General features: G+C 38.4%; 1 protein-coding gene across 1 annotated transcript in view; it reads left to right on the forward strand.

Annotated features, from left to right (window-relative positions):
- The window catches only part of LOC309640245 (uncharacterized protein), a 645,560-nt gene that overhangs the window by 303,255 nt on the left and 319,740 nt on the right, over positions 1 to 22,565 (forward strand). The window contains exon 3 of the mRNA XM_082418750.1: positions 8,836 to 8,940. Within this exon, the coding sequence (XP_082274876.1) occupies positions 8,836 to 8,940 (105 nt within the window). The remainder of the gene's footprint in view (positions 1 to 8,835; positions 8,941 to 22,565) is intronic.

The raw sequence follows: 22,565 nt of genomic DNA on the forward strand, positions 1-22,565 counted from the left end.
TGGCTGTTATAATTTTGAACTCCCACCAGTAACATAGGAGAGTGCCAGTTGTTCCATCCAGTACTTGGTATTGACATGATTTTTTTTTTTTATTATAGTAATCCTAGTAGGTGTGTAGTGATACCTTATCATGGTTTTAATTTGCATATCCCTAGCTAATGATGTTGAGCATCTTTTCATGTGTTTATTTGTCATTCTGTATCCTCTTGGCTGAAGTATCTGTTGAACTCTTTTGCCCATTTTTTAAAAATTGTTTTTTTTCAAAATTGTGGAGGTAAATTCATGTGCATGTATATATATAATTTACCATTTTAACCATTATTAAGTGCATGACTTGTTACATTCACAATATTGTACAACCATCACCACTACCTATTTCCAAAAATTTTTCATCACCCCAAACAGAAACTCTGTACCCTTTAAACTATAACTCCCATTCCCTCCCACTCCCAACCTCTGGTAACCTTTATTCTACTTTCTATCTCTATGAATTTGCCTATTTTAGGTACCTCATATAAGCAGAATCATGTAATATTTGTGGCTGGCTTATTTCACGAAGCATAATGTTTTCAAGGTTCATCCGTGTTGTAGCATGTATCAGAATTTAATTTCTTTTTAAGGCTGAATAATATTCCATTGTATGTATATACCACATTTTTGTTTATTCATTCATTTGATGGTCACTTGGGCTGTTTTCACCTTTTGGCTATTTTGAATAATGCTGCAATGAATATGGATGTACAAGTATTTGTTTGAGTTACTGCTTTTAGTTCTTTTGGCTATATACTTAGGAGTGAAATTGCTGGGTCATATGGTAATTCTATGTTTAGCTTTTTGAGGAGCTTTAGAGGAAAAGTTTTTAATTTTGATGAAGTTCAATTTTTTAATTTTTATAAATGAATTGTGTGTTCAGTGTCATGATTGAGAACTCTTTGCCTAACCCAAGGTAATCAAGATTTTCTCCTTTGTTTTATTCTAAATGTTTTATAGTTTTCTGTTTTACATTTATTTCTATGATCTAATTTTGATTTAATTTTTGTATGAAGTGTAGGGTTTAGGAAGGGGTTAATTTTTTTGCATATTGTTGTCCAAGTGTTGCACAACTATTTGTTGAAAAAACTATTCTTTCTCTGTTGGTGTTCTTTGTACCTTTTTCAAAAATCAATTGATTATATTTGCATGTGTCTATTTTGTTCCATTGATTTATGGCTGCATTCCTTCTTCATTAACATCTTGTCTTGATTACCATGTTTATTAGTAATTTTAAAATCAGTAGTGTGTGTTCTTCAACTTTGTTCTTGTTTTTTCAAAATTATTTTGGCTCTTATAGTTCCTTTGCCTCTTCATCTAAATTATGGAACCAGCTTGTATTTATCTACAAAAAATTCTGCTGGGATTTTGACTGTAATTGTATTAAATCTGTAGATCAGTTTGGGGAGAAGTTTAAGTACATTGAGTCTTCTAATTTGTGAACACCGTATGTGCCTCCATTTATTTAGGTCTTATTTCATTACCATTTTGTAGTTTTCAGCACACAGAACCTGCACATTCTTGTTAGGTTTACAACTTGGTATTTACTTCTTCTGGGGACATTCTAAGTGATATTGTTTTAAAATTTTTGGTTTTTAATTGTTTATTTCTAGTATTTAGAAATATGATTTTTTTGTGTGTGTTGATTTTGTGTCCTTCAAACTAGAGAGTGGAACACCATGGAAAGTAGCTGAGTTAAGACATCTTGCCAATACCCTAGCCAAGAGGACTACCTGTGAGCAAGGGGCACCGGTTGTGGGATGGACGGATGGGTGAGGGTGGAAGAGCAGGAGTGTCTGGGAACTGTGTGGTGGAGAGGACTTGCAGGGCCCTCTGAGGAACTCACACATGTGCACATAAGAGAGCTTGCATCAAGAGAAGTCCATGCTCACCAGAGACACACTGAGAAAACCATTACTGTGTCCAGTTAGATAAAGAGATGCCTGCCCTTTTCCTTCATTCTCCTCCCAGTCCTAACACATTGAAGGTGCTGGAGTCTTTAAGTCAGATATAAGATTACATTTTTGCATTGGCCTCTTTTAGGCTTTGAAAACCAAAAGTAGATAGAAAGTTATTGCCAGTTAAGTGAGATTCAGTATAGCATTGGAGAAAAGATAAAACAATTTCCTACTATGGAAAAATTGGCAACACTGATTTACAGCCACTCGTGCTTCAGCCTCAGGTTTGATGTCACTTCTCAGGGACTTTCTTCCTCCAGACTGGGTTAGGTACCCTCTGATAAGCTCCTGTGGTCCTGCATTACCCCTATTTTATCACATATCAAAAAGTATATAACTCCTGATTTATTCTGTATGTCATTAGGCTACAAGTACGTTGAGGGTAAGGAATGTGTTTCATGTACTAGTGTGTACATAGTTCCAGCATGCTCCCTGCCAGCTACTGAACATTTTTAGTATTTGCAAAAAGTTAAACATGTGGAGAAGCTGCATCCTTGCTGTAAACTGTCCCATGATCTCTAAAATTCTACAAAAATTTCCAAAAACAAAATAAAACGTTTCTAATTAAAAGAAATACAGGGAAATCATTTTTCAATGTATGATTTTCTTTTTTTTTGGTCAGAGCTGACCAAAGACGAAATGGACTATCTAGGGAGGTAATGAGTTCCCTGTCATTGAGGGGTGTTCATGTCTAAACTGGACAGCTGCTTGATTGGGGATTTGTAGTGATTCAGACTAATGGTAGGACTTTGTCATCTTTAAAGTTCTTTCCAACCCTGAGCTTCTAATTAGTGTTTATTATGCTTTGAAATAGATTATTATCTATCGAACCGAGTGCAACATTCAATTCTTGAGTTGATGCTGAGCCTCCCTAAGGCTCATCTTAAATATTACCAACACCAGAGTAAAGTAATTGGCCCATTTATGATAATTCAGATAATGTATTTTATCAGTTTCAATATAATTATTTCTCATGAGTAATCCTTTATCATTGCAATGGAGAGGTGAGTCTGAATTAATCTAATAGGGAAAATGAAGAATCAAAGCTTTGGAGATCAAAGTAAGGGAAACCAACTAGGGAAATCGTAATGTGATAGGAATCACCTGAGAGCTTGTGAAAATGCAGATTTTGCTTCAGTGGGTCTGGGATGGGGCCTAAGGTTCTGCATTTCTAACAAGTCCCAGGTGATGCCAATGCTGCTAGTCTATGGACCTTTTTCTTGGGTAGAAAAGACCTAAAATTGTGTTTCCCAAACTTTGCTATTCATATGAACCTCATGGGGGTGAATATAGATTCCAGATCCTCGTCCCAGAATTACTAAATCAGAATCTCCAAGGGAGGAGCCCAGGAATGTGTATGTTTTGTTAAGTGCCCTGAGTGGTTCTTATTATATCAGTCAATCTGGGAGTCAGTGTCCTAAGAACTACTAGGTCCGCCTTTATTATCTCATCCTCTCCCGGGGAGGGGGGAGCCCGAGGTGCTGGTCTTGAAGGGCAGATGGGAAGCTGAGGAGAAAAGAGAGAGAAGCATCAGAGCAGTGTCTCCACTTTGGTTGCATTTTAGGACCACCAAAGGAGAGCTTTTACAAATCCTCAGAATCCTTGGGGGTGGGACCCAGGCCTCAGTATTTTTTGAAGCTCTTTAGGTGACTCCAGTGTACAGCCAGGGTTGAGACCCACTAAAGTAGAGGGAGGTGGCTGAGCCAGGCTGGAACTGACACTGTTCAGGAAAGGATGGTTGAATAGAGGAAGTAGATGACTTATTCAGATTATAGGTAAGTTGTTTATGCATCCGCTGGCCTCTTTTTAACACTGGCTTTCTATAGATGTGGTTTGAAAATAATTTGTGCTTTAAGGTAAATCTTCCTTTCTTTTCTTTTTCTTTTGTGATTAAGGAAATTGTTATTCTCCCCTCCCTCCCCCCGCCCCAGTACATCATTATTAACATACACTGATGGGAGAATTTGCTATTAACTAATGGAATTAAATAAGGAAAGGATTTTGGAAAAGCTTCAAGAGAGAGTGTTCTCCTTGGCCAGCTCCTCAGTGTTCCCTAACCAGTTTGCTTTCTGGAGCCATCAAACTAGGCACTAGGACAGGTGGCTAGACTTGGAGCTTCTAGAAAAGTGCGGACACTGACACAGGAAAGTGTCTAATGACTTTCATTTCACTTTGCCAAACCAACTTACCACAAAGCAGAGAGGATCTGTTTTCTGTATCATCACATCAGATTGGTATGCTAAGCTTCATCCAAATTTGAGGAGCACACCCTGGTGAGATTTACACTTTTTTGCTTTAGTAATTTACTGCTTCCTTCTCCTGCAAGCCTAGTAAACCAAATAACAATGGAGTGGGGGAGAGAAGGAATTGTTCTCATCTTTAAAATAAGAAACAACATGATTTGGCATAAAGCAGTGCTAACTTGCTACTGTAAACATCAGCAATCCTGTCACAGCTGCACACTGATGACGCCCCCCACCCAGGGAAATGTGCGTGGTTGAGACATACACACTGGCCCAGGCAGCAACAATGGAGAATAGGACCTGAGGTCTTTTCCCAGGTTTTATCTTTAGCAGGCATCAATGTCTAATGTAGTAAGTCAGCTACTAAGTTCTCCCAGAAAGAGTCTGGCTTCCTCTGTTTGTATGGAATTTCCTCTAAGTGTGTGGCTGGAGAGACCCAAGTTCCCAAAGAACAACAGTGTGGGACGGGATTAATGTCACCTGTCTTTCCTTGTCTGCTCTGTTCCTGGGGAATAATGTAGTCCAAGCAATACAAAACAATGCCAAACAACTTGAGAGCAATAGTTTTTAATTCCCAAAGATTTTTCATAAAAAGTATACTTTACTGATATATGTCTCTACTGATGTCCTCAAAGCTAAGTTGAATACTCTACCATGAAAAAGTTGTGTTGGAAATTGGAATAAACATGATTTTAAGATGCATAAATGTTATTATTGTTTGATTTGGCTCTTGGGGACTGACAAAAATTAGAAAACAGCTTGGGTTCTTGAACTTTTACTTAAAAATAATATTTCAATATTATGAAATCTTAATAGATATTGGAAGGAATAGGTTACTGAAGCATAAGATTCACAGAAGATAGAGCCAGGAGATACTTTAAAGATCATCTTGTCCAGTGGTTCTAAACCTTAGGGTGCATCAGGATCCCCAGGAGGGCTTATTAAAGCATAGATTGCTAGGCCCACCTCCAGAATGGAATTTCTGATTCAGTAGGTCTTGGATGGGGCCTGAGAATTTGCATTTTTAACAAAATTGTCAGATGATGTTGATGCTGGTGGTCTGGGGACCACACTTTGAAAACCTCTGGTCTAATCCAGTCTCATTTTATAGTTGAGCCAACTGAATCCTGAAGAATTCCTTAGTCTGGCCCTCTTGCTAGGCCATGTCCGAGTCTAGGGGAAGCTTCTCCACTTGAGTATAAGATATTACTCTCTTTCAAGGACATTGCTTTAATAATTGTTCCTTCTCCTGGCATCAACATCTCCTAGTATCAACTCTCCAGTTAATTGTGTTAGTCAGCATACAAATGTTCTGTGACAGTGTCCGTCTTAAAAAGACAGTTCTCTGGACTCATATCCTATTCCAGCTACCTACAGAGAGTCTCCTCAGAGGGGTTGTCTGTGGTCATTGCTCCCTTTCCTCTCCTCCCATTCTCTCTTGAACTCACTCTAATCAGGCTTTCATCCCATCACTTTACTGAGAACAGCTCTTGTCAAGGCACCAGTGACCTTCATATTGCCAACCAAATACGATGGTCGATTCCTAGGTATTGTCTTGCTTGTCTCACCAGCAGTACAGTTGATTACTCTTTCCTTGCAACCCTTTGTTGGCTTTGGGACACCTCTCTCTCTGTTTTTGTTCTAGTTCACTAGCACTCTCTGTCAGCTTTCTTTGTTGATTCTTCCTCCTTTCCCTAAACTCTAATCATTGGAGTTCCCCGGGGCCCAGTCCTTAGACCTTTTCTTTATCTACACTCACTCTCAAGGTGATCTCATCCTGGAATATCATCTATCCAGTGATAATTCACAAATTTATGTCTCCAGGCTGGACTTCTCCTAAACTCCAAATTCACATACAGGCAGTTCTCATTTTGCACACTGGGGGACCATAAAAATGACCATGCAAACTGAAACTGTGCAAAGTGTTCTTAATAATCAATGAGAAAAATTATGATTTTTCTGGAACCTTAAAAATGTTGTCAGAAAGTAAAAACTCTTACTGTCAGTTATAAATGTGTAGGGAAATGAAAAAATAAAAACCGATATTTAAAAACTTTTTAATTTAGTTTAGTATGCTAATTTAAAATATTAGAAACATTGAGAATTAGTTTTTATTTCTTTGTAAAATACTTATCAAGAGTAGTTTGAACCATGCTTGCCATCTTCCTGTTGTATAATGTGATACAGAGCCAGCATCTTTTCTATGCCCTGGCAAATTATCACAGTCCTTTCTAAGTTTGGATCAGCTTCCAACATTTTAGCCTCTGTGCTTTCAGTGTTGTGAAATATCTCCAAGAGTTTCTCTAAAGTGAAGGTTTTTGCCAGGATCACCTCCTCCGGGACACCTTCATCTTTTTCGTTACAACTGCTTTCCTCCTTTGTGTCCATAGCTTGCCTTCATTAGGCACCTGTGGCTGCATATGTAGAGTCTCTTGATGGTAGCCAGGTCAGCTATTCCTTCTATAACTCCATTTATGTTTGATTCAAATTTCACTTCCAGAGTTACCACTTTTTTCTTTGCTACATTTTCATCTTGGTTGACCAGTTTCCCCTTTTGAGTACCCATTTTGGTGGAATGTCATGTGGGTTTATCACTGGGAGATAAGGAGACAACACAACAACACACTTTGCAGTCTGTGTGGGAACTGAATAAAAGAGGTGCAATGGCTTGGGCTTCCCTGGTGGCGCAGTGGTTAAGGATTCGCCTGCCAATGCAGGGGACACAGGTTCGAGCCCTGGTCCGGGAAGATCCCACATGCCGTGGAGCAACTAAGTCCGTGCGCCACAACTACTGAGCCTGCGCTCTAGAGCCCGTGAGCCACAGCTACTGAGCCCGTGTGCCACAACTACTGAAGCCCGCATGCCTAGAGCTTGTGCTCCACAACAAGAGAAGCCACGACAATGAGAAGCCTGCGCACCGCAACAAGGAGTGGCCCCATTCTCCACAACCAGAGAAAAGCCTGCGCGCAGCAATGAAGACCCAACTCAGCCATAAGTAAAATAAAATAAATTTATAAAAAAAATTAAAAAGATGTGCAGTGACAATCACAGACAGACTCTGAAAGAAGTGATGTGATTGGTCGCTGATCATGATGTGCATCTGTTAAACATGTGGTGATCTGTGGGCCAAGGAAGCAGAGGAGTTGTACTTTCTGCAGTTACTCATAGTTAATACGCTGTGGGTAACTGGAATTTGAACCACACTGTTGGAGGACTGCTGTTATTTAATGAAACTGTGGTAACTGAAATTTGTGCAAAGTTTCAGAATTGTGCAGGGGGAGGACTGCCTATGTTCAGCTTCCTATTTGACATCCCCACTTGTTTAACAAATATCTCATATTTAACATGCCCTAAACTGAGCTTTTAATTTTCTCCAACCCCAAGCCCGCAATCCTCCTTGTCTTGTTAAATGACAGCTTCATTCTTCTAGTTGTTCGGGTCAAAAATCTTGGAGTCATTTTGACTCCTTATTTTCTCTTATACTGCACATCCAATCCATCAGCTAATCTTGTAACTATGTTCAAAATTAGAATCCTACCATTTCTCAGGAAGCCCACTGCTACTATCCTCATCTGGGCCATCATCATCTCTAGCGTATCTTCCCAACTGTCCTCCTTGCTTCTACCCCAGTGCACTACATCTATTCTCCATAGTCAGAATGATCCTTTAAAAACATAAGTTGTTTTGTGCCTCCTCTACTCAGAATTCTTCAATGACTTCCTGTTTCAATCATAGTAAAACCTGGTTTTATAAGGATCTCCAGGGCCCTATGTCATATCCCATCTACCAGAGGCTGCTTCTCTGACCCTTCTCCTTTTACATCCCTCCTTGCTCACTCTACTGTAGCTGCACTGGCCTCCTCGCTCTTCCCTGGACAGGCCAAGCATGCTTTGCCTCAGGGTCTTAGTGCTTGTTTTACCTATGTCTGGTAGGTTTCTTCCCCATATATCCACATGGCTTATCCCCTCATCTCCTTCATGCCTCTGTGCAAATATCACATTTTATAACCTATGCTATATAAAATGATAATACCCATCCTTCCGTTCCTCATATGGCAATCCTTTATTCTCTTATACTGTTTTTTTTTTCCCATAGTTTGTGTTATCACTCAACATATTAGATATTTATTTGTGTATTTCCCCTACAACTAGATTGTAAGTTTCATGAGACCGGAGACAGTCTATTTTATTAAACTTTATTCCCAGAGCTTAGAACAGTGCCTGGATCATAGTAGGTCTTCAACAAATATTTATTGAATGAATGGATGATGAGTATTGCTGGTTTTGGCAGTTTTGAAGAGCTACCTCTTCAAGTCTGGTGTCTGCCAAGGCAGACGTGTTCTGGAGTGATGAGCAGGACAGTGACTTCAGTGCTTTGGTTTGTGCCGATTGGAGTTGCAGAACTGTCCTAGAAGTGTAAAAGTTATTGAAAAATTTCTTATGGAAGTAATTGTTTATGTACAGAGCATGCACATCTTGTCTGGGAACTTCTGGTGGTCTTTTCGCCATCATATGTACCTTATTAAACAAATCTGAAAATTCATTTTTTGTGTGTATAAATAAGTTGAAGCAAAAGATTTGGTTATTTTTGTTTTCTTTTTTTAGAATGATAGGGGAAAATGGAAGGAGGAAAAAAAAAACAATGCGAAAACCCTGGAGTTGATCACCTGCGAGAACCGTGGTACAAAGGACTTAAGAAAAAGGAATCAGGTAGGAACCTAGAAATAAGGTTTTGGACTGGATTGATCTTCCTTTGGAGGTTATATTATACATCACTTATGGAGATATCCTCTTGGACCCCTCTTAACTCCAGCCATAGTTGGGGTCACCAGCTGCATGCAGGTGTTAACTTGAAAACACTGTACCTGAGCCTCACTGTGTATTTCTTACTTTTTGCTCCAGGGCTGCTCTGCCTATACTAAGTGGGATGCCTGCAGAAACCCATTTGGGCATTCTGGAGCATACACAAACCTTCAGATGTGAGAGCAACCCTTAATTAAAGGGTGATCGGAATTGATAGATAAATATTTCTCACTTTAATCTCTTGGATGAACAATTCAGAGATGCATTCTTCACGGTTCTTTTAGAGGGTCCTGGGGGATCAAGCCTCAGTTTCCCACAGGGGCAAGGAGCTTGATTGCATTGGCTTCTCCTCTTCCCTCTTGTGCTCTTCTCAGTCTCCAGCTCTGGGTCCTTGGGATCACATCCCAAAATAAAGTACCTGTACACCAGACCTTGTCTCAGGCTTTGCTTTTTGGGGAAACTTAAGCTAAGAGATCAAGAAGAAAGCCGTTTTTGTTCTAATTGCTGAGGGCAGCACAACTTTCTGTAAATACACTTGCCTCTGAAATGTTTCCTCTTCACTCAAAGACCTCCTCTTGGCCTGTATGATAAAGATCCAGATCCTTACTATAGAAATTGGAGCAAGGTCTGTTACACTCTTACTCTATGTACTTGTACAAACTCTTAAGTAGTCTTCTTATTTATTGCAAATATGCCATCCATAGTTTTGCCTCTGTGTGTGTGTGTGTGTGTGTTTTCTCCCGAGGATTAACTTGTCTCATATTCTTCTAGAACTTTCCCTAAACACTTAGCTTATAGCAATCCTGCCTCCCATGCACCCTAGCTGCACTTTTTGTTTGGACCACCCTTTTCGGTACTTATGCCGTGGTGCCTTAAATTATTATTTATCTCTTTATTTATATGTTCTGGTTCAACTTTATTATAATCATCTGTGGGAATAGATTGTATCTTACAATCCAATATATCCAGCAGTACCTCACACAATGCCCTGAACAATAAATGCTACCGATGCTTAGACTGACATTGTGATGACATGATCCGAATCAGCGTTTACCAAAGTGTATTCATAGGCATTGTAAAACAGATGTGTTCTGTGTTAACTTAATTAACATAGGAAACCCTGGAGGACTTCTCTGAGTCTTTAAATTAACCAACCTTCATTGTAAATCTCTAAGAGGAATATACAATATATGGTTTTCCCAAACTTACTTGGCCATGGATAATTTTTTTCATGAACAGTTACCTTAGGCTATTCTCCTGAAATGCATGCTTAAACTATTTCTAAATACGTGGGTTGTCTACACTGCATAGAAATCCAAGGGATCTGGGGCAGGGTGGGGGTGTAGGGGATGGATGCATGTTGTAGAGTGAAATAATATATGGTATGAGAGAGGCTTATAATATACAGGAAGAGACAAAATATTTACATCCTAAAAATCGCTAATGAACGCGTGTCAAGATTTGTCCACTGGGCAAGTTGAATATATACAAGCTGATGGGATACGTAGAAGAGGTGTAATCAGATTTGGTTGGGGACAATCTGGTCTCCAGGAGGTACATGTGACTATGGAATTCTCTTGCAAAAATAGGGCTTCTGGAAGCTTGCTTTGGTATGACAAAGTAAGAGTGCATATTAGGCTCACCTACAAGGGTGTTGCTTCATATACCAGTCGTCTCCTTTTGTTCTCAGGCCCATTCCTCACCCTTGTTTTGCAATCTCAATTTCTCTGGCTCCCTTACTAACCTACTTCAACTAAGTCTGTTCTAAGGGAGGCTCTGGAAGGAGGGAATGGGGGGCAGTAGAAGGGAGGGCTGGATCTCTCTCCTTCTCTCTCTTTCTGTGTTTCTGAGAGTGTTTTTCCAGTTTCCAGCAGGGGCTGCATCTTTTCTGAGGTTTCTGGGTTCTGTTAACATCTCCTCTATCCTCTAGGTGTGGTAGTGGTTTCCTGATTTGGTTAATGTCTGGGGTGCTTCACCACCCCTCTTTGTTTTTATCAATGCTTCCATCACCTGTGCAACCAATTCCTTACTTCAAATGGTCTTTGTTGAAAAACCTGGAGTGGTTTCTGTTTTCCTTACTGGGTCCTGAGTGAAATGTCACATATTTGTATGTTGCATCTCTCCGTGACTCTGCTCCAGTCAGGGTGATGCTTCATGTCCTTTTTCATCTCTTTGCAGTGCCAGACACAGAGGAAGTACTCAATATATGTTAAGTGAAAAAAATGCATGACCAGTTCCTTTTACATTAAATTCATTTATATTCCCACAGAATTTTGGAATATTTATGTGTTATTGTTTAAATATACAGGAAAGAAAATTCTTTCTATGAATAAATTGAGCATGGGGGAGAACCACTTAAGGGAAGTTAGAAATTTTCTCATTCCCAGGTCATTATAGAGAATAATTTTTTAAAAATTGAACTATAGTTGATTTACAATATTGTGTTAGTTTCAGTTATACAGCAAAGTGATTCAGTTATATATATATATATATATAAATCTACATATATATATTTTCAGATTATTTTACATTACAGGCTATTACAAGATATTGAATATAGTTCCCTGTACTATACAGTAAATCCTGTTGCTTATCTATTTTATGTATAGTGGTTTGTATCTGTTAATCCCATACTCTTAATTTATACCTCCCCCCTCCCTTTCCCCTTTGGTAACCCTAAGTTTGTTTTCTATGTCTGTGAGTCTGTTTCTATTTTGCATATAGATTCATTTGTATTATTTTTTAGATTCCACATATAAGTGATATCCTATAATATTTGTTTTTCATTTTGTATATATTCAACTTGCACAGTTGACAAATCTTGACACGCGTTCACTGGCGATTTTTAGGATGTAAATATTTTGTCTCTTCCTGTATATTATAAGCCTCTCTCATACCATATATTATTTCATTCTACAACATGCATCCATCCCCTACACCCCCACTCTGTCCCAGATCCCTTGGATTTCTATGCAGTGTAGACAACGCATGTATTTAGAAATAGTTTAAGCATGCATTTCTTACTTCACTTAGTGTGATATTCTCTAGGTCCATCCATGTTGCTACAAATGGCAATATTTCATTCTTTTTTATGGCTGAGTAATATTCCATTGTATATTTATCCCACGCCTTCTTAAACCAAGCATCTATTGATGGGTACTTGAGTTGTTTCAGTGTCTTGGCTATTGTAAATAGTGCTGCTATGAACATTGGGTTATATGTATCTTTTCAAATTAGTGTTTTCATTTTTTCTGGATATATACCCAGGAATGGAATTGCTGGATCATATGGTAATTCTGTTTTTAGTTTTTAGTTTTTTTTTTTTTTCACACACACTGTATTTTATTTTTACAAGAGATAAATAGACTGACACCAAGCACTCTACATGGATGACCACAACAAAAGCAACAATGATTGCAATTACCATACATGAAACACACTCATACTATGTCATAATATTGACTAGTTTTTAGTTTTTTGTTTTTTGTTTTTAGTTTTTTTTTTAAGGAACCTCCATACTGTTTTCCATAGTGGCTGCCCCAATTTACATTCCCACCAACAGTGTAGGAGGGTTCCCTTTTCTCCACATCTGCTCCAGCACTTATTATTTGTACACTTTTTGATGATAGCCGTTCTGCCAGGTGTGAGGTGATACCTCATTGTGGTCTTGATTTGCATTTTAGAGAGAATAATTTTATTAGGCCAACTCTCCTTAGGAGGAAAAGCCTTTACTCTAATAGTCCTCTTTGTTTCTCCTCCCTAAGCCTTAGCCTTTGGAGACCATCACCTCCAGACAGGCTGGAGAGAGGAGATACCTCAAGAAAGGAGAGAATATTTTTATCTTTTAATTTCCGAAAGTATGACAGTGCTTTATCTTAGGCAGCTGGGCTGTCATTTCTCCAATTGTAATGCCTTAGAATAGTATAATTTCAGTTTCTGCTTAGCAAGTGGAGTTTGGTGTTTAATTACCTTTTGTTTAATAATGATGGATATTTAGATGCATCAAGAGGTAGAGAAAGCAAGAAGTAGACTAGAAGAACTTTCAAGGGTTCTTGCAGCTCATTTAGGCTATGAATAAATTTCAATTTCCTCCTACTAATTTAGAGAGCCTCCAGCATATCCTGGTCTATACTGTACTGTAGATTGTTCTTAATATGACCGTCACTTGAAAGTATGAGAGGGTCTGTATTAGTCTGGGTTCTCCGGAGAAACAGAACCAATAGGATATATTTAGAGATAGAGATCTATCGATATAGATACAGATATAGGTAGATAGATATAGAAGAAGATTTATTATGAGGCATTAGTTCATGCAGTTATGGAGAGGTCAACAATCTGCCGTCTGCAAGCTGGAGGCCCAGAAAAGCCAGTGGTGTAGTCCAGTCCAAACCAAATGGCCTGAGAACCAGGGGAGCCAATGATGTAAGTTAGGTCGTGTTTAATGTTTGCTATAGCTGTAGGTGCCAGAGCCTTCAAATTCCTCTTTCGTCCTTGCTTTTGTCTCCACTGTTAATTTGGGCTTCCCTAATTTTGTATGGTGACAGATGATAACTAGATTTATGGCTGTGATCATTTTGTAATGTATAAAAATATTGAATCACTATGTTGTACAATGAAAAAACTACATGAGGGGCTTGGAAACTCTGCTATTAATCCACCAGTTTTACAGAGAGAGGTAAGAGCTTCATTAAGTGAAGTTCTGTTCTTAAAAGTTAATATATATAAATGAAAAGTTTAGAGTCCCTGTGTTCTACCTGAAGAGAAATGGAGTGATTCTCTGTGTGGTGGGTCACATAGGGAGGCATTAGGATAGGTTTAACATGAATAAGATATTGATTTCCCCTTGTTACTTGCTTCAACTCTATTCCTTTTGGATTGCCAAAAGCCTGTGTGACAACATTGTCTGTAGTTTGGAGGGCAGTTAGGTGCTATATATTCTGGTCCTTTATTTATCCATTAAAGTTTTGTGCTAATGACAACAACAATAACAAAAAAGTTGAAGTAAGTTTGGCAAGTTCTCTGAATGGTGATGGTGTGACTTTGGCACCATCTCAACTCCTGGCTCAATCACTGCTCAGGAATTATGGTTTAAGTTTGTTAGTGAGTTCAGGGAAGGGGTCCATGTCCTCATCATGTTACCTTGAGCCAGTGCCCCAAATGACATAGATTTTCTCACTATGAAAACAAATATAATGGTCACACTAAACTAAAATCTGAAAGCCTATGAATTGCTAGCTTGAGGGAACAATGCTGGAACTGGATTTTCTGAAAAGAAAAGCCACATTCCACAACTACCTTTAAGCCTATGGAAATGGAAACGTTAAAAAATAGAGAAAAAGAAAAACTGCCAATCCAGATACAAAGAGTGAATTAGGTGGCTTCTGCATAATTAGTGAGGTTCTGATAAGAATGGACATTCCTCACTAGCATAATCACCATTATTCGTGATTCAGGAAGTGTTTTACAGTGAATGAATAAATGACATGAATCAACAAACAAGATTCATTGGTTGCTGTTCAGTAGCTTTCACTGACTATTTCTTGTTTCTTTGGCTGTAGCAACTTGACTCTAAGTTCCTTGAGGACTATATCGTGACATTTATTTCTTTATATTCCTTACCACACTTAGTTTAGTATTAGAGTTATCACTTAATGTATTAGGGTTTTCCAGAGAAACAGAACCAATAATATATATGTATATACAGTTGACCCCTGAACAACATGAGTTTGAACTGTGTGGGTCCACTTATATGTGGATTTTTTTCAATAAGTATGTTCTACAGCACTACGTGATCCATTGTTGGTTAAATCTGTGGATTTGGAACTGCAGATACATAGGGCCGACTATGGGACTTGATCATCCTTGGATTTTTGTATTCAAGGTGGGTCCTGGAACCAATCCCCTGTGGATACTGAAGAATGACTGTATAAGAGGAGATTTTTTTATAGGAATTGGCTCACATGACTATGGAGGCCGAGAATTTCCATGATCTGCCATATGTAAACTGGTGAATCAGGAAAGCTGGTTTAATTCAATCTGAGTCCAAAGGAGCACCGGTGTCTGAGGGCAGGAGAAGATGGATGGCCCAGCTCAAACAGAGAAAAAATTTGCTTTTCCTCCTCCTTTTCTTCTATTCAGGCCCTCAACGGATTGGATGATGCCCACCCGCACTGGCAAGGGCATCTTCTTTACTCAGTCCACCTATTTGAATGCTCATCTCTTCCAGAGACACCCTCAGACACACCCAAAAATAATATTTTACCAGTTATCTGGCATCCCTTAGCCTAGTCAATCGACACATTAACTTAACCATTATAGGCTCCAATTCTTTAACCATATTTCAAAAAAGCAAAGCCACAACAAACAAAATTCCATCTGCTTCCTAATGATGAAAACTGTTAGGTTGGGAAGTCTCCTGGGTATATTATCTCATCAGGTCTCAGGCTCAAGTGGAGTAAACATTTTTTTGCAGTCTTAAAAAAACCTCAAACTTCTCAGTATGACAGTTAACCCTTGACTAAATAAATACAAGGAGGGAAAAATTGCATCTTAATTTTTTTTTAATGGAGAAATTAAAGCAAAGAAGAATATCTAATGTGTGGTAGCAGCATTTGAAGAAAACTCAAACTCCCGTCCTCTGCTGAAAATGCACCAAGGTCAAAGCCACACCTAACTTTTCCTTCAGAACATTCTTACTCCCTCTACCGTATTTTTGACTCTTTTGGAATCTCAAGTCTCTGCTTCTATGCACCTCTATCCTTCTGGACTAGCATTGTTCAGAGTATGTTCTTGGACTCCTCTGAAGGTGATCCCTGTTCATGATATAGTTTGGGAGCCACTGTCTTGGTTTATCTGATCCCCCGTCTTCATTTCTTTTCCCACCAGGCTGAGATTTCACTGATAGTCGTAGTAATGTCATCAATTCCTTCCACCCCTTGCACGCTCATCCCATCTACCCAGTCAGCCTTTCACTCTAGGTTAATCCTTCTTCCAGTGTTTGTGTTCTGCTCTCTGTTTTAGGAATACAGCTGGAGAAAACTATATGACCAGCCAGGCTGGCATTAATGCAAACTCCAACCAGGCTTTCCACAAAGCTCAGAAACCTTCTTATTTGTCCTTGATCAGCTTGTTTTCTTTCCCTACAGTAGCTATTTTAAAATGCACTACTTTCTTTAGGAATTCTATCCATTTTCATTCTTCTCATTTTCAGCCAGCAATATATTCATAGTCTTTCCCTCTTCAAAGAGAAAGTGGAGACCATCAGCAGAAAGGCATTATCTCTGTTCTATTCCTGTCTCCCTTAAAACTTGTCTGTGAGAGATCCTATTCCATCTCATAGGAAGAGGTCTCTCCCTTATGTTAAAGTAATTCCTCCACCTGTTTCCTGGGTCTCATTCCCTCCTGCTTTTGCATCTTTCATGTCTCTCTTCCGCTGGCTCTTTCTCCTCTATATGAAAAAATACCTACAATCTAAAAAATACCTTCCCTCACTTCCCTATCTCATGCTTTCCTGTCACCACTTTCTTCTACTTTATCAATTCCCTTTGCTTCCTTAATCTATCATAATCTGACTTCTGCTTCCAATTCAATTATTCTTAGTTTTATTTGAAAACTACTGAACAACCTCAAAAAGTAAAAGTTACCCATAATTTCTTTTTCTTTTCTTTTTTTAAAATAAATTTATTTATTTATTTATTTGGGCTGCATTGGGTCTTCGTTGCTGTGCGTGGGCTTTCTCTAGTTGCGGCAAGCGGGACCTACTCTTCGTTGTGGTGTGCAGGCTTCTCATTGTGGTGGCTTCTCTTGTTGCACAGCACTGGCTCTAGGCACGCGGGCTTCAGTAGTTGCAACACGCGGGCTCAGTATTTGTGGCTCGTGGGCTCTAGAGCGCAGGCTCAGTAGTTGTGGTGCACGGGCTTAGTTGCTCTGCAACATGTGGGATCTTCCTGGACCAAGGATCAAACCTGAGTCCCCTGCACTGGCAGGCGGATTCTTAACCACTGTGCCACCAGGGAAGTCCCTACCCATAATTACAACATTTAAAAGAATATAAAATAAGAACCAATCGCTTTCCTCTCTATTCATCTAATACTCCAGACATGGATTGACTATATTAGAAAACTTAACCATTTGTCTCCCTTTTATTGTTTTTACATTGTTTATAGTCTTATTTTCTGTAAAGAAACTTCAGATTTTTATGTGGTCATTACTCTGTTTTTTTTCTCTTTATGGCTTCTGAGTTTCTTATCTTGTTTAGGAAGATCTACATCTCAAGGTTATGAAAATGTTTCAACTTTTAAAATATATTTATGTACGCTTCTACTGCAGGAGGCATGGGCTCGATCCTGGTCGGGGAACTAAGATCCCACATGACACTCCATGCCGCCAAAAAAAAAAAAAGAAAAAAAAATTTTTGTAGTTTTTTCTCATTTACTTCCTTATGCCTGAAATTTATTTTAGGATTCAACATTTTCTTCTACATGGATAGCAGCTTGTCCCAACTCCAGTGTTTTTTTAAAGAATACATCTTTACCCACTGAATTGAAGTGCTGTTTTTATTAAATGTTAAATTTCTGAATATACTTCAATTTGTTCTGTAGTCTGTTCCACTGATCTACTTTCCTGTACGAAAATTACTGTATTTGTTTACACAAACCTTATGGTAGACAATATCTGGCAAGTTTGTCCCATCATCACTATTCTTTTTCAGAATTTTCTTAGAAAATTGTTGGACATTTATTCTTCTGGTGAATTTGAGAATTATTTTATGCAGTTCCAACCTCTACCCCACCCTCATACCAAAAACAAAATAATATTTTGGGATCGGAATTGATATTACGTTAAATTTGTGTGTTAGCTTGAGAACGATAGACTTTTGCGCTGCACAGCATGTGGGGTCTTAATTCCCTGGCCAGGGGTCAAACCCGTGCCCCCTGCAGTGGAAGCGTGGAGTCTTAGCCACTGGACCGCCAGGGGAGTCCCAAGAATGATAGACTTTTTAATGCTTTTAATTCTTTCCATCATCGTGTCCTAGAATTTTGTGTTTCTTCATTTATTCTGTATTTTCTGTAGGTCTTATACCTTTATCGTTAAATACATTTCTAGGTTTTGTCATTGTTTGAATAGTTTCTAACTATGCACCCCCACCCGCCACACACACACCATTTTATTTTTTAACCTATCAGTTCTAATATAGAAATAATTTGATAAATTTTATATACTTATCTTATATCTAGCCAACTTACTAACTTCTTTAATTAGGGTCAATAGCTTTTTGGTTGAGTCTTTTGTATTTTCCAGGCATGTGCCAAATCCTCTGCAAATAATTATTTTTGGTTTTTCCCCCAAAATTTATTGATTTGTTTAATATTTTTTATCAAGTTTAGAAACTATTCTTATTTTGTAGAGTTATTTTAAGCTCAGGAATATCTGTTCCAATATCTCAAAAATTTTTCTGGCCTGAACTCATGTAATCGCATATTTTCTCCTTTAATTTTTTAATTTAATAAATTGTACTAATATATTTCTTAAAATTGGGACATCTTGATTTTCCGGAATAAGCTTTACTTAGTCATAGAATATATCTATTTCAACATATTCCTGGATTTGATTTGTTAATATCTGGTTTCAGATTTTAATTTTTGTTAACTGTAAGTATTCTAGTTTTCTTTATTGGAATAGCTTTGTCAAGTTTTGGCCTTAGTATTATGATAGAATTGTAAAATGAATAGGAAGACTTCTGTTTTTTCTCCCCCTAGACTCTGAAATAGGATAACATGGGAATGATTGTCCTTTGAATTTAGAGATAACTTACCTGCAAACCTCCTGAATCTGGTGCCATTTTTAACGGTAGAGCTATAGTATATATTTTTTCAAATTCTATAGATGTTGGATTGCTTAGGTGTTCAACTTATCATCGAGTCAGTTTTAGGAATTTATACTTTGATAGAAGATCATCTGTTTTCTTTAGATTTTAAAGTTTGTTGGCAGAATAAAAGTGGTAGATATTGTTTGTCAGTGACTTGTGATCACAGAAGACCTTTTATGAGTAGACAATGTTTCTGTATAAGAAACAGACTAGTTTTAAAAAATGTAAATTGGACCATTTTGTTCTCTTGCTAACTCTTCACTGACTTTTTATTATGTATAAAATAAAATCCAATCTCCTGACCATGGCCTACAGGCCTATATGAAAATCTGGCCACTGCTACCTCTCCAACCTCATCTTGTGTCCCATGCTTCAGTCACAAAGCCCTTCTCTATGTTCCATCAATACAAGCTTTAATGCCATTTTGACCTTTATATTAACTGGCCCTCTTTCCTCTAATTATCAGGAGTAAATAGAGTGCTTTATTGGAGAATAATAGTGGGAATCATAACTTAGGCTTTTTTGAGAATGTGACATTGAAGTTGTCACTTGTAAGATAGGCAGAAACCTCAACTTCTTATCTGTTAGGTTTTCATCAGGAACAAATGAGATAATATTCATGAAATACTTTAGTAAAGATAAAGATACATAAATGTAATCTGCCATTATTATGCCCCTCATGAATAATTATTGATTATTATTAGTTTAATTTGAACATTGCCTTGCAATGAAGGCACAGTGTAGAATGTAGTACAACTTACATTTTTTAGTTATGGGGCTAAAATTTTATTTTCAGGTGTAACAATCCTGGGGCCAGCTACAAAATGCAATTCTTTTGCACCTTAGTAAGTGGGAGGAATCCCAGGGCTCCTCCAGGGGGGACAGAGGGGAAAATTTCTTCACCGCTTGAGACATGGTGTGGTCTGGGTTTTGCAGCTCTCATTAGCTTACCAGCAGGTAGGTCGGGTTCAAATCCTGGTACTGTTTATCTCTGTGCGATTTCTGAACACAGTCATCACAACAGCCAGCTTCACATTTCAGAAAGTTACAATAGTACAAGGTTTAATGCAGTCATGTGATCTCCACCTAAAGAGGGATCCAACAATAACATTTTGTCTTGAAATAATGTGCCAGGCACTATTCTAAGTGCTCTGCAAATACTGATTCATTTAATCCTCAACAACCCTATGAGGCTGTTATTTTAATTTTCATTTTATAGGTGAGGAAACAGAGGCACGGAGAGGTAAGTATGGAGTCACTGGGATATAGAGGATTCAAACTCAGACTGTGTGTGTTCAAACTCCATGCTTTTGACTCCTAAATCAGGGAATTCCCTGGCGGTCCAGTGGTTAGGACTTGGCGCTTTCACTTGGTTCCATCACTGGTTGAGGAATTAAGATCCCAAAAGCCTCGCAGCAAGGCCAAAACAATAACAACAACAACAACAACAACAGCAAAACAAACATCCTAAATCAAGACTGCAGTTGGGAAAGGAGACAAATACTGAGTGTCCACAAGTCCCGTAGCTACAGATTGATTTTTATGCACAAATAATCCTTTTATTTCAAAGCAATACAAAAAATTAAATTAATTGACTGGATTGGATCACTGGAAAATATTTTTTTTTCAAGGATTATGAGGAACAAAGAACCACCTACTCTATATTTGATCCTCAGCAGAGTCAGAGGAATATGAGGGCCTCTGGAAATATGGGAATAGTTGTGAATTTTTCATGATTAGACTTATTCTCGATCTTACACCAGAGAGTAAGAAAACATGGTACAAGGTCATAAAATCTTTTGGGTTCAATGGTTGATTTGTGAGTGGGTTCTGTGTTCTATCAGTTCCCTGACCCTTTGTATGCAGGTGAAGCAGTCACACAGAAGTGATTATCAAAGTGAATAAAGTGGAAGTAGCAACTTCCACAATGTCTGATGGTTTCATCATGGTTTTGGCTAATCTAGGTCCTTTGTCTTTACACATAAATTTTAGAATAAGCTTGTCTATGTATACAAAACTCCTGCTGGGGTTTTGATTGGAATTGTGCTAAGCTTATACATCAGTTTGGGGAGAATTGACACCCTTATTATTTTGAATCTTCCAACCTATGAACGCTCCAATTATCCTGGTCTTCTTTGAGTTCTTTCATTATATACATAATTAAAGCATACAGATCCTGTACATGTTTTGTGTCATTTTCTTTGGAGCAATTTAAAGTGGCATCTTATTTTAAATTTTGGTTTCCTTATGTCCATTGCTGTATAAAGTAATGCGATGGATTTTGTACATTGATCTTATAATCTGCAACCCAGCTGGACTTAACTTTAGGAGGTTGTTAAAAAAGTTTTTTTTTTGTTGCGGTAAAAAGCATGTAATATGAGATCTACCCTCTTAACAAAATTTTAAGTGTATAGTACAGTAGTGTTTATTTTAAGCACAATGTTGTAGAACAGATCTCTAGAACTTTTCACCTTGCAACTTTTTACCTTGTGAAACTTTTATATAGCAACTCCGCATTCTCCCCTCCTCTGTCTGGTCCCTGGCAATCACAATTCTGCTCTTTGTTTCTATGAGTCTCTTTTCTTGGGTACAGCTGACTATAAGAAAGTTCTTACTTAATTAAGCTAAATAACAACTCTGGTTGAAGAGACCCTGGGTTTCTAAAGCACAGAGTCCTTTTGCTTTTCCTTTCTTCTAGTTGTTCCTCTTGTGGTTTGAGGGAGATAAAGTTTTCATGCTTCTGGCTATTAGTTCTGCAGTTCTGAGAGTGATCACGGTGTCAAGTATCAGGAACAGCAATTTTCTTGGGGCGGGGGGGTGGGGAGAGAGAGAGAGAGAGAGGTATTTTCACAGAATTAGAAAAATACCATAAACAAAATCTGAGGAAATGAGGATTCTAGGTTTTACGGCACACCCCAGACCCCATCCATTATTAGAGGATATGGTATAAAGTGAAGCAGGACATCATGGTGGGTTTGCTTCATTTATCATCAAGATGGAAATCCAAGCATTAAAGATACTTTGTCTGAAAATGTTTTAGGTAAATAAATTCCCCACTTAACCTCTGAGACTTCTGTCTTTATGGATCTTTGTATTCTTTGCTCTGGCTAAGGGTCCTTAGATTTGTGTTTAGGGATCCTAAGTTGGGTTTGTTCTCAGCACACCATTCTTCTGAAGGGCTCAAGTATGGCATTACTTCACTCTGCAGTCCCCACAAGTTCTGGGCAGTGTTCTTGGAAACATGAATATGATCTTACCCAGTTAGAAGAAGCGTCACATAATAAAATAATTGTCCCTCTCTCAGACCATTGCACACTACTAAAATATATTGCTTCTTGACCTTTTGGCTAAGATCCCATGTAGAACAACTAAAGTATTAGCTTCCTTTCAGCTTTACCACACTCAAGGCTATATTTTATGACAGCTGAAAGAGATCTTGTGCCTTGTGGGGGCCCAGATGAGTCCCTTTGTGATAGCTGAGTTTGTCCTAAAAGGCTGGATCATAGACTATCCAGTCCAATAATCCACGTAATGCTGGAGTCCTCACTGCGATGTTTGCTGATATTCCTAGCTGGGGTTGTCCAGCCTGAACTTGAACACCACCAGTGAAGGGCAGGGGACTCGGAGGCAGCCCATTCCATCTTTGCCTCACTATTTGTCTGAC

The sequence above is a fragment of the Balaenoptera physalus genome (assembly GCF_965194825.1).
Source record: "Balaenoptera physalus genome assembly, chromosome: 12".
NCBI classification, from domain to species: domain Eukaryota; kingdom Metazoa; phylum Chordata; class Mammalia; order Artiodactyla; family Balaenopteridae; genus Balaenoptera; species Balaenoptera physalus.